General features: G+C 39.9%; 6 protein-coding genes across 6 annotated transcripts; 4 read left to right on the top strand and 2 right to left on the bottom strand.

Annotated features, from left to right (window-relative positions):
- Positions 1 to 2445, top strand: Bathy14g02280 (predicted protein; the record flags this gene model as incomplete). Its single annotated transcript, XM_007509046.1, has 2 exons — positions 1 to 618; positions 673 to 2445. The coding sequence occupies 2 exons, from the start codon at positions 1 to 3 to the stop codon at positions 2443 to 2445; spliced, it is 2391 nt and encodes a 796-aa protein (XP_007509108.1).
- A 137-nt stretch (positions 2446 to 2582) lies between these two features.
- eIF4E (eukaryotic translation initiation factor 4E) lies at positions 2583 to 3237 on the bottom strand (the record flags this gene model as incomplete). The annotated part of the gene is made up of 2 exons (XM_007509145.1): positions 2583 to 3084; positions 3152 to 3237. 2 exons carry the CDS (start codon positions 3235 to 3237, stop codon positions 2583 to 2585), a joined length of 588 nt encoding a protein of 195 aa, XP_007509207.1.
- Positions 3238 to 3675: 438 nt separating this feature from the next.
- Positions 3676 to 5070, top strand: Bathy14g02260 (predicted protein; the record flags this gene model as incomplete). Its single annotated transcript, XM_007509261.1, has 1 exon — positions 3676 to 5070. The coding sequence occupies one exon, from the start codon at positions 3676 to 3678 to the stop codon at positions 5068 to 5070; it is 1395 nt and encodes a 464-aa protein (XP_007509323.1).
- Positions 5071 to 5348: 278 nt separating this feature from the next.
- On the bottom strand, positions 5349 to 6321 carry Bathy14g02250 (predicted protein; the record flags this gene model as incomplete). Its single annotated transcript, XM_007509215.1, has 3 exons — positions 5349 to 5786; positions 5848 to 5958; positions 6013 to 6321. The coding sequence occupies 3 exons, from the start codon at positions 6319 to 6321 to the stop codon at positions 5349 to 5351; spliced, it is 858 nt and encodes a 285-aa protein (XP_007509277.1).
- Positions 6322 to 6767: 446 nt separating this feature from the next.
- Positions 6768 to 8976, top strand: Bathy14g02240 (DNA replication licensing factor MCM3; the record flags this gene model as incomplete). Its single annotated transcript, XM_007508963.1, has 2 exons — positions 6768 to 6827; positions 6886 to 8976. The coding sequence occupies 2 exons, from the start codon at positions 6768 to 6770 to the stop codon at positions 8974 to 8976; spliced, it is 2151 nt and encodes a 716-aa protein (XP_007509025.1).
- Positions 8977 to 9452: 476 nt separating this feature from the next.
- On the top strand, positions 9453 to 11471 carry Bathy14g02230 (predicted protein; the record flags this gene model as incomplete). Its single annotated transcript, XM_007509093.1, has 1 exon — positions 9453 to 11471. One exon carries the CDS (start codon positions 9453 to 9455, stop codon positions 11469 to 11471), a length of 2019 nt encoding a protein of 672 aa, XP_007509155.1.
- Between the last annotated feature and the right edge of the window lie 562 nt (positions 11472 to 12033).

The following is a 12033-nucleotide window of genomic DNA, read 5'->3' as shown; positions in this document are numbered from 1 at the left end:
ATGTTGTCAATTACTAGAGAAGTGACTTTCGCTTCGTCGAGTGCGTTCGGCTTTGAATTTTCACGACCTTCAAAAAAACGCCGGCAAAAAACGACCCTTGTTCAAACGGGAATATCCTCTTTGAAAGACAGAATGGAAAGCTTGTCGTTCTCCAAACCCGACGCAAAAAGTTTTCCGTCGAAAGTCGTGAAGTTTGGGGTGGGAAGTATTTCGGAACTACTAGGGAAGGCTTTAAAACCCAGAAGAATTGGAGCCGTAACGCTTGGGCTGGCCACCAGCAATGTAGCTTTCACCTTATTGCTAGCGAGCGGAGGCGGTAACTCCGGTGATAATTATGGTTTAGATGGAGGTGGAGGAGGAGGAGGTGGAGGAGGAGATGGCGGTGGCTTCACGAAAGTATTCGCAGCCTACGCCGAAGAGAGTAACGAGGACGAAGAAGAGGATGAAGAAGAGGACGAGGAAGAGGACGAAGAAGAGGACGAAGAAGAGGAAGAAGAAGAGGAAGAAGAGGAAGATATGGTAAGAAGAAAGAGGAAGAAAACCAGTAACAAAGATGATTTCATCGTTGAATCAGTATTAGCTACAAATTTACCGACTGGACCGGGTATTCCAAGCAAGGTGAGACCCTTTTTATTTTTTCAAGCTTTTTTAACTGTATTTTTTTCATCTTAGTCTGAACTGTTTCAAGGTCTGAATGCAAGGAAAGGAGCACAATTGTCGAAGAAAGATTTATCAGATGACCTAGAACAGCTACTTGGTACTGGTTTATTTGCGAATGTAGATGCAAATGTAACGCCCTCAAAGGATGGATATGCAGTTGAATTTGTATTTCGGGAAAAGATCTGGCCCCAAGTGCAAACGTTCAGAGTTTCTGGAAGTAGTGTGCTTCCACGCGAAGTAGAGTTAGAAGTTTTAGATGCTGCGAGAAATAGTCAAAATTGCACCGTAAGAGTACTTGCAGCAGCGAAAAATATCGTGGAGGGTTATTATACGAGCAAAGGTTTGACTTTTGGAACGATTTCGCACTTTGATGGCATGGAGAATGGCGATGTTGTTGCTCATGTCATTGAAGGAGAGATCACAAAGGTTCAACATTGTTTTCTTGATGAAAATATGCAACCGATGTTGAATAATAAAGGAGTGACAAATCCACAAGTGATCTCACGCGAGCATAATTTTAGAGCTGGAGAACTCTATAATGTAGAGGATGCGAAGTCAGCACTGCGTGATATATTCTTGTTACAACTCTTTGATAACGTTCAAGTCGTTCCGCGACCGGACGAAAATGATCCCTCAAAGGTTCAAGTTGATATTATGCTTCGTGAAAGACCCGTTCGAACAGCGGAAACTGAATTGGAGTGGAGTATAGCCCCAGGTGATGGTGGCCGACCGGATTTTGTTTCCGTTCGTCCAGGAGGCTCAGTTCTCTTTGAACACAGGAATTTGGACGGCTGGGGACGACAGCTTTTTGGGTCTGTTTCGACAGCAAATTTTTTTCAGCCTCAGGACGATTTGGGATTCAAAATTGAATATAATCATCCATATTGCAAGGGCGAACTCGATGCAGAAAAATCGTCTTTTCGAACTGCAATTTTCAACTCTAGGAAAATTTCGCCAGTCTTTGCTGGCGGACCACTATTGGATAATGTACCTAGCGTCTGGGTTGATAGAGCAGGTATGAAGGCTTCATTTACGCAAAATTATTCGCGTCAATCTCGTTGCACTACAAGTGCAGTACTTGAAGAGATCACGGCAAGAGATGAGTCAGGTGCAACTTGTCCAAATGGATCAAAGCAAGTAGCGGATGGTTCCGTAACCATGGATGGTCCTCCCACGACTCATTCAGGCAGTGGCTGTGATAAGCTGGTGTGCTTGCAAGGAAACTTAACGAGAGATACGACGAAGTTCGTTAAAAATACACCAATTGGTTCTCGTGATATTTTACAAGTTGAGCAGTCACTAGGCATTGGATCGTCGTTTCCAATTTACAATCGAAGTTCGCTTGAAGCCTCTCGCTTCATACAACTCCTGCAAACAAAGAAAAGAAACGATATTCCCCCGCCAGTATTAGTAATGCACGCAAAGGGTGGGCATATCATAGGTGATTGTGCGGTATACGATGCATTTACACTGGGTGGTCCCCACTCCTGCCGGGGTTATGGAGTTGGTGAGCTTGGAGTGAGTAGAAGCTTTATGGAGATTGCTCTTGAGCTGCGGTTACCAGTTCCTTATATGAACACTCACTCGTTTCTGTTCTGGGAGAAGTGCTCAGACTTAGGGTCGAGCAAATCGGTGATCGGAAACCCTACTGAATATTATTGTCGCGCTGGGCAAGGTTCGTGCTTTGGGGTTGGCTTGAAACTGGGTCCAGTGCGTGCAGAGTGGGTTCACGACGATAACCAATCAAAAGGAACATGTTTTTTGAGGTTCGGGGAAAGGTTTTGAGTTCTTAATGCTTTACCATCAATCACTCAATAGATACATTGATAAGAAAACTTTTACAACAATCACGAAAATCTGTACTTTTTGCTCTTCACTCCAGACAATCCCTAAAAAGTTTAGCTTTTACTTTTACACAAACTTTAGACGGTGTAGCGCTCTTTTGCTTTACGCTCAAGTCTAATTGCATCATCATGTACCATATAGAGAATTTTGTCATTCTCTGCAAGCCCCAGTATAGTTTTAAACGATCGTCCAACTGCTAGTTGATGAGCTTCATTCGAGGAAGTTTTCGTCCACAAAGCAATGCGATGTTGTTTCTGACGGATACTTATGACTGCACCACAAATTTCATTAGGCTCGCTGAACTGTTCTCCGATCATAGCTAATAATAGTTTCAGCCAGTATTCGTCCAGCTCTCCCACAGATCTACTTTTGGGGAATAGATATGTCCATTTTCCCCCACTTGCACAATTCTCATCCTCCCATTTCGGTTCAATGCCCTCTTTGAAAAGATGAAAGTCTGTTCCCATTATTAACTTACTCGGGCTTAGAATTTTGTTGTAAAGGCACCAAAAATCCTCGATCGAATCGAAAGTATAGACGCTACGAAGAGTTTGGCCCCATGTGGTCTGTTTTCGGCTCCTGCGATAAAGTAATCGGAAAGATAAATGTGTGAATTGGAGCGGAAAATAGGTCAAAAGATGCTCACCCGTTCGGGTTGTCAAACCATAACGTCCAATTATTTTGTAGTGGATGCTTTTTGCAGAAGTCCGGAGAAATTTGTGTACCACTCATTACTTTTATCGCCTTTTGATGCGTCACAGAAGTTGAAGTCAAGTATTTAAATTACCGAAATACAGTGCGTGTTGTGTTGTGCAAAAAATACGTGAAAAAGTAAGACGTTGGAACGTTTCCAGGTTTCCTTTCCGCCAATGCTGGTGAGACGAGTGAGGACACAGAGGTTCCTTTGACCCATCTGTTGTAGCGTTTAGGGTAACCTTGAACAAGGGCTAATAAACCCCAAAATCCTTTTTTTTTGCTGGAATTGCCTACATCATACTGATGATGTATGAATGGGAGAAAAGAAAAAAGAAAAAGGCAGATAACGAAAAAGATAACGTACAACAACTCATCGTTAATTCTACGTGACTCTTTGGACTTTTCGAGGCATCCCAACGAAATCGAATATCAAAGTGCACTTCACTTCCTGAAGTTATCGCTCAAATCGTTCAAATGTTTACTTCTATCTCATCCACTATTCGCTTTAGTCATGCTTCAACTTCGTGCGATAGAAAAAAATTGAAGCAAGTTCGAAATCAGCGAGTTGATAGATCTCGTGTGCTCTTTGGATGCAGCGCTATGGCGCGCGAGACCGACCCCAAAAAACGCATCGTCATTACTGGAATGGGGCTTTGCTCTGTTTTTGGAAATGACTATAATTCGTTTTACGATAAGCTTTTGGAAGGAACGTCCGGTGTAGCCCCAATTGACCGGTTTGACACTTCCGATTTTCCAACTAAATTTGCAGCTCAAATCCGGAACTTCGACAACGAGGGGTATATCGACAAGAAAAACGATCGTCGTTTGGATGATTGTTTAAGATATGCTTTAGTAAGTGGAAATAAGGCACTTGAAGATGCTGGTCTGGCTGGCGAAGCTTTAGCCAAAGTTGATAAGCAACGTGTTGGAGTTCTCTGTGGCTCAGGTATGGGTGGGCTCACGGTTTTCCAGGACGGTGTGAAAGCTTTGGTCGAGAAGGGACCGAAGAAGATCACTCCATTTTTCATTCCATATGCCATTACAAACATGGGCGGAGCAATGCTCGCAATTGAAAAGGGCTTCATGGGTCCAAATTACAGTATTTCAACTGCTTGTGCAACGGCCAACTATGCCTATCATGCCGCAGCCAACCACATAAGAAGTGGTGACGCGGATATAATTATTGCTGGTGGATCGGAAGCACCAATAATTCCAGTCGGCTTGGGTGGTTTTGTAGCCTGCAGGGCTTTATCGCAAAATAATATCGATCCAGAAGGCGCAAGTCGACCGTGGGATAAGGCTCGAGATGGTTTTGTCATGGGAGAAGGGGCAGGTTTATTAGTGATGGAAAGTCTCGAACATGCTCTGGCCCGCGGCGCTCGCATTCACGCAGAATATATGGGAGGTGCAATTACGTGCGACGCACACCACATGACCGACCCTCGTGCTGATGGTCTAGGAGTATCCACTTGTATTGAACTTGCTATCAAAGATGCCGGTATATCGGTTGAAGATATCAACTACATCAATGCTCATGCAACGAGCACCCTTGTTGGTGACGTCGCAGAGATTGCTGCTGTCAGAAAAGTATTTAAAGACATGACAAATGTTAAGATGAACGCCACCAAGTCTATGATAGGCCACTGTCTCGGGGCAGCAGGGGGTATGGAAGCAATTGCTTCCATTATGGCCATTAAAACAGGCTGGTTACATCCGAGTATTAATCAGAATGAATGCGAGGAAGTTGTCACAGGTATTGATACATGCGCTAATGTCAAAAAGGAACACAAAGTGACTGCAGCTATAAGCAACTCTTTTGGTTTTGGTGGACACAACTCTTGCGTAATCTTTGCTCCGTATGAAGCTTGATAAAATTGAAATGCCAATTTACTTAACGCATTCGACTTAATGAGTGCATAAGTTTCGTTCATAAAATATGGTATAATGAAACTGAAATCAAGTATTTCCCACTTTTTTGCTCCCTTCGTTTCTTTTGCCTTTTGTCCCTTCAAATTTTTACTTCGACTCTGTACGAAAACATCACACGTCTGAAGTGAATTGCGAGATTAAAAGAGAATGAAGGTGGAAATCTATGCTAAAAACTTAGTCTCCAGTGCATCGATACACCTCTCCTACAATTTTTGCTATTAACGAGTATACATCTCAGACAAATTAATTCTTATGTCCCTTTCATGAGCAAACCAGTCTTGTTGGGGGATGCTGGATTTAGGAATGGGAAGTCCTCGCAACGAACCTGCACAATTAAATTTCCAATTGAGACCTAAAGCTACACTACTTGAGCATTGTTCGTTCTGTAGCAACTCACCTTCTGCAATATTTATCTCAGATCTGTGCAAAGCGCCCTCATACTGACTTTTATGTGATGAAAGTAAGAAAACTTCAACACTACCAGTGTTAGACTTCAGAAAAATTTCATATTGGCGCTTTACACTCTTTGAACTGACACTTCCACTTGGATCTGGAACTACAAGTGTGGCGCCATGTGGTGCTCTAATTGCGATTAAAATCTTTTCAGAAAAATCTGGAATAAAGTTGACGTCTTTCTCTGCAATAAACAAGCTCCTCTAAAATTCAAGCAAAACTTAGAATCTTCTCTTCTTGGTATAGAATAGAATATACAAATACCTGCAAGACAGGAGACAAAAATACACTTTCAAGCATCTCTCTCATTCTTTCTACTTGATTATCTAAGATTTTCTCAAACTCACTTTGCTCTCTTGGACACAACTTTGTAACCTGTTAATCATAAAATTTAGTTCAGTTCTCTATCCTTCTAAAATAAGATCGTACACTCCTTTGAGCAGGATATCGAAGTCCTCCAACATTCTCACGTTTACATACCACGTAATTTTTGGATTTTTTTGTAACTATTCCAAGCCCCTCGAGCACGTTCGTGATGTCATAAATTCTTCGTTTTTGTACATCAAGAAATACAGCTGCTTCATTCAAGTCAAGTACATTCGATCCCATCAGTAACTCTACAAACTTTTTTGTAAGTAAACCAAGAGAACTAGAGAAAATACTCTGAATAAAAAATTTACTGAGAGAACAGACAAACCTATCAAAACGGCAGGAAGGATTGGAATCATGAAACTGCATCGTTTGGATTCTTGTGTTTTTATCTCCGTTCAAACGGATTTCATAAATCCCCTCTTTCTTTCTCTAATTTTACAGTATTCTTAGTATACTCTTCTTCTGTTCTTTGATAAATTTTAAACCCACCGACCAGGTGTCTTGCACTTTTCATATTAATGTGAAACTATGTGTATTATTTCGCGTTAAATAGTGCAGATATTGTTAAACAGCACCTGTGGTGGTCGACCTAACACGGTATGTCGCTTTTCCGTATGTCGCTTTTCCGCTTTACACACATTTGGCACTAAAATATTGGGGAAAAAATGCCATATGCATATGAAATAATTGAGTCCTTAAATTTCTAATTTTTTTTACATCCACTTTCAAAAAAAGCCAAAAGGCAAAACGTGAAAGAGAACGGCTCGAAATTCAAAAATCGTTTTGACGACACTTATTATATTCTGCTTGCAATGAGCATAGAAACCAAGCAACGATGGAAAGATGAATTTGACGCGTTCATTGATGAGGAGGTGCGTAAATTCTTATCTTTCTGAAACTTTCAGTGTTGACATTTTTACTTTGATGTAGCTAATTCAAAAATTTATTCAAAACGAGTACACTAGTTTCGATCTTAACTTGGATGATTTGCGTTCAAAAAATTCCCGACTTTCACGAAAGTTAATGACAAATCCTGGTGTACTTATTGAAATTCTCAAGGATGCTATAAAAGACAAAGTTCAAATAGATCATCCCAAGGTTTTAGAATATTTCGAAGTCACTTTCAGTGGTTCATTTGGTATACACGCAGTTTCTCCGCGAGGTCTTCTTTCCAATTTTTTAGATGGGTTGGTTAGTGTTGAAGGAATCGTTACCAAATGTACTGCAGTTAGACCTAAGCTTGTTACGAGCAAGCATTTTTGCGAGCATAATTCAAAGTTCATTTCCCGGGAGTATCGAGACGTTACAACACTAACTGGATTACCTACTTCCACAATAATTCCAACAAGAGATGAAGCTGGAAATATTCTTACTACAGAGTACGGACTTTGTGAATATCTTGATTACCAAATTATTACAGTACAGGAAATGCCGGAGAATGCCCCTTCAGGACAGCTACCACGTTCTGTTGAAGTTATCCTTGACCGTAACCTGGTTGATAACTGTAAGCCTGGAGATAGAGTCAAAGTAGTTGGAATTTACAAAATTGTTCCAACAAGATCAGGCTTAGGCTCAGGTGGAATTTTTCGAACCATTTTGGTCGCAAAGGATATTCAACAACTTGCAAAAGAAGTTTACATTCCTAGTCTATCCCGCGAGGATCTGACAAAAATAAAGAATCTTCCGAAGAAATATGAACCAAAATCTCTCCTGAATTTGCTTGGCAGATCTTTAGCACCTTCTATATGTGGACACGACAACATCAAACGTGCCCTGATCCTACTTCTTCTAGGAGGAACTGAGAAAAATCTAAAAAATGGAACTCACCTTCGCGGAGATATCAATTGTTTAATGGTTGGTGACCCATCAGTTGCAAAATCACAACTTTTACGGTCTATCATGAATATTGCGCCGCGGGCTGTAAGCACCACTGGAAGAGGATCTTCAGGCGTTGGACTTACTGCTGCTGTGACCACTGATCAAGAGACGGGTGAGCGTAGATTAGAAGCAGGGGCGATGGTATTAGCTGATCGAGGTGTCGTATGTATTGATGAGTTCGATAAGATGAGTGACGCAGATCGAGTTGCAATCCACGAAGTTATGGAACAACAAACTGTAACAATAGCAAAAGCAGGAATCCATGCTTCTCTGAATGCGCGGTGTAGTGTCATAGCCGCTGCGAACCCCATATATGGAAACTATGATCACAGTCAACCAGTGACTCAGAATATAAATCTTCCAGACTCTCTCCTATCAAGATTTGATTTGTTATTTATAGTCCTTGACCAGTCAGACTCTAATGTTGATCGTATAATTTCATCGCATGTACTCAGTATGCATGCGAATATGGATTATAATGGACAGAGGACTAATTTGTCTATCATTACTTCTGATGCAAATATTAATAGTTCCTGTCAAAACAAACATTCCTTGAGTAAAGTAGAAAATGTGTCAAGTGCTTCTGATTCAGACAAGGTTCCAAAACAATTTTTACAAAAATACCTTTATTATATGAAAATGAGCACGAAACCTACTTTAACGCCCGAGGCAGAAAATAAAATAGCAGAACAATACTCAAGGTGGAGAATCGACAAGGCCGAAGGTATGCGTAGTAGACGAGCACTTCCGGTAACTGCTCGGACCCTAGAAACAATAATTAGGCTAGCTACAGCTCACGCAAAGATGAGACTTTCAAAGTCTATTGATATTACGGATGCGTTAGCAGCTATAGAAGTTATGAGGTTCGTGATTGAGGCTGAAGATACTAATTTGCATGCTCTCCAAGCTAAGGATGAGTTAAATTCTGATTCTGATATTATGGCAATGAACTTCAAAATATTCCAAACCAAGCTTCCAAATTTCATGAGTCTAAAAAGCCAAGTTACGATAGAAGAGATAGAGGATGAATCTCGCTCTTGGTTTAACGAGAAGCCCACCAGACGCGATATTCAGGTGATGTTACAAAAATTGCATGCACGAAATCAAATCATGATCGATAACGATATCATATATTCGGTGTGAGAGTTGAGCTTTTTCAATTTTATTCCACGTGTATTTATGATACCTCAGTACGGTTTACTCATAGCTATTTTTATTTTGGAATGGGTGAAATCAATACGGGTTAATCAAGAGTAGACACAGGTGCCCTGGTCAAATTTTCTACACAAAGATGTTCAAACCTTTTCATTTGGTGAAGTGAAGCTACAAAAGAGTCAGAAACAACAATCAAAAAATCCAGTAATATTTTCCTTAGAGTTTATTTGAAAAAGTTTCCCGGCAGTACGAGTAACCTCCTTTTTTCCTGAAAATTCATATCTGTCTTACCTTTAAATTACACTTCGCCTGTTACTCCAAATCTTCTATCTCACTTTCAAGTGCCCCGATATCTTAATATGTTCGAATTATTGCACGAAAGGAAAGACCAAAAAGCAATTGTTTTCAAACCAACACTGAAACGTTGATTTAAAAGAAGAGATATCGATAAAAACAACGAACACATGCAACCGGAATCTTCTTTCCTCCGTTGCGAATATAGGAAGGAAAATATCCGAGGTCTGTACTCTAGAAGAAAGTTCAAGAAAGGTGAGGTAGTATGTACAGAAGTTCCAACTGCCTTACTACTGAAGGACAACGCACGCACAGAATTAGATCCTGTTTCCTGTTCGAATTGTTACAAAGTTTTCTATGTGAAAGATTTGCAAAGTTTTCGCAAATGCAACCTCACTCCGAGGTGTAATGCGCTTTTTTGCTCGAACGTTTGCTTCAATTTTGCGTTAAAGGGATCAGAAGGTTCCAATTCTGACGTTGGTTGGCATAATTTCACGTGCGTTGAAGTTCTTGGTAGTCTTAGAACTGAGCAATATTTCTTGGAACAAGATGCATGCCAACTCGCTACTATAATTTTAGCAAAATCAATATCCAAAGTGTCTGCTTCCCCAACCGAAATTGACAGAGAAATAGCTATTTTATCTTCTCGATATTCAACAGACAAGTTAGAAATTCCGATGAGTGATAAATTTGAAAAAGAAAACGGAATTAATCATCTTATGTTATATCAGAACAGTATCCGACAGCTTCGCACTCGTACCTTTGAGTTCCGGCCTCTTTTAGAAGAGAGCTGGCTTTCCAAACTTGGAGAATTCAGTAATGCTATCCAAAAATTCTTGGAACAGGAGTTTTTCTTAAAGTTAGTTACTGGAATTCAAGTTTGTGTCCGTGCTATCGAAGTCGACCCATCTGATAATACAGCTGGCATAACGGACTCGAATTCCAGAATATCTATGAATGCGCGCGTCAGACTAACTTTGAAGGACAGCTACAGCAAACGTGGAATAATGAAAAAAGCTACAGATTTGTGCTGTATAGAAAAAAGTATTGAACGACTGAATTCTTCTCTTTATTGCGGTGCACTTGTTTCCTTACTAAATCATAGTTGCTGTCCTAATATTCAGCTTGAGACTACCCATCGAAGTAAGCTTGGTTTGCGGGTGAAATATGTAGCTATACAAAACATTTTTCCAGATGATATACTTACGGTTTCATACATACCCACACAGCTTGATATTTGTTCACGGAAGAATCAGTTAATTTATCACTACGGAATTACGTGCAAATGTTGCAAATGCTTGTGGGAAAATGGTGGCTTCGAGTTCTCGCGTGAAGATATAGTTTCAATGTCACATTTTGCTTTTGACGAATACAGGTTCAGAGACTCTCTAAATCTAGTGAAATTTGGCATTAAAAGATGGGGAAGAGATGAGGAGCTCTTCCATATCATGGGTATGATCCAGTTGGCCTTGGGAAAATGGTCGAAAGCTCACGACATTTGGCGTGTAGAGCACTTTGCCAGTGGATTTTCTCAATCCTTAAAGAAGCAGAAGCGGAAAGACGAAGCTTACTTAACACGGCTTTCGAGGAGTCCCTCAAATCTTTGGCACAAGTTCGAGCCTTCATTTTCAAAGACCTGGATAACATTGGCTGCTGGAGCCATTTGGCTGTTGCCATCTCACAATATTTCTAAGAGAACTTGCGAGCATTGGATTGTCCTAGCGGAAAAGTTTGCTTCTTTACAAGGAGGATGGTGTACAAACAGACATATTTCGGTCCCAACAACTGATTTACCTGTTCATCTTATTCCTGAGCTTGTGGATGAGTGGAATTTATTCGTATTCTCTGATTTAATTCCGCTGGCTAAACAAATACTCACTACTAGCATGTTTAGAAAACGTCTTTGTGTGCATGACGCATTCATTGTAAAGTATGATGCATCCAAGGGATGTGATCATCTCCCGATTCATAGGGACCAGAGTGAAATCAGTGTTACTATCGCACTCAACTCAAACTCTGACTTCAGTGGAGGTGGAGGAACTATGTTCCCAAATTTGGGAATAACGATCTGCCCTAAAATTGGAGAAATTCTTCTTTTCCGGGGAGATTTAGAACATAGTGGATTCCCAATTAATGGTGGTATAAGATACATAGTTGCCGCATTTTTTTATTTCGACAAAGAAACATAAGCGCCTATATAAAAAAGTTCAGCATTTTCTTATCAATTAGAAGAATCTTCCCTTATTATACCCGCAATAATTCTAAAATAAATTATAATTATCTTTCTGTAAATTTAAACCAAATTTACTCATACAATAATTACATAAGTTTTTTTTTATAAAAAAGCTAGAAACCAAGTCTTTTTATTTTTATTTTCCCGATATCAAGCATTTCAATAATGTCTTATTATTTGAAAAATAGAAAATAAAATTAATTTTACCACTGTTTGGGGATTAGAAATATTTATCTTTTTAAAAAAAGAGCGGATTGGGTAATTTAAAATAAATCTTTGTGTAATGTTTCTGTCAGCGCACCCTCTCGAAAACATCAGAATCAAGAATTTGAATTTTCTCGTATGTTATGTAAAAGAATTATTGCGTAAAAATCATGATATGGATTACCTGTAAAAATTTTGACATTTTGAGCTGTCTTTTTTTTAAATAAGATTTTAAAGGAATTTTATTTTATTTGGTCCCCCATCACTTTTTAACCATGAGTCTGTGAATGTTTATTATTAGCAAAGGGTAGCCA

The sequence above is a fragment of the Bathycoccus prasinos genome (genome assembly GCF_002220235.1).
Source record: "Bathycoccus prasinos genomic : Chromosome_14".
NCBI lineage: Eukaryota > Viridiplantae > Chlorophyta > Mamiellophyceae > Mamiellales > Bathycoccaceae > Bathycoccus > Bathycoccus prasinos.
The sequence above is the reverse complement of the archived record's forward strand: the minus strand, read 5'-3'. Positions and strand labels throughout refer to the sequence as shown.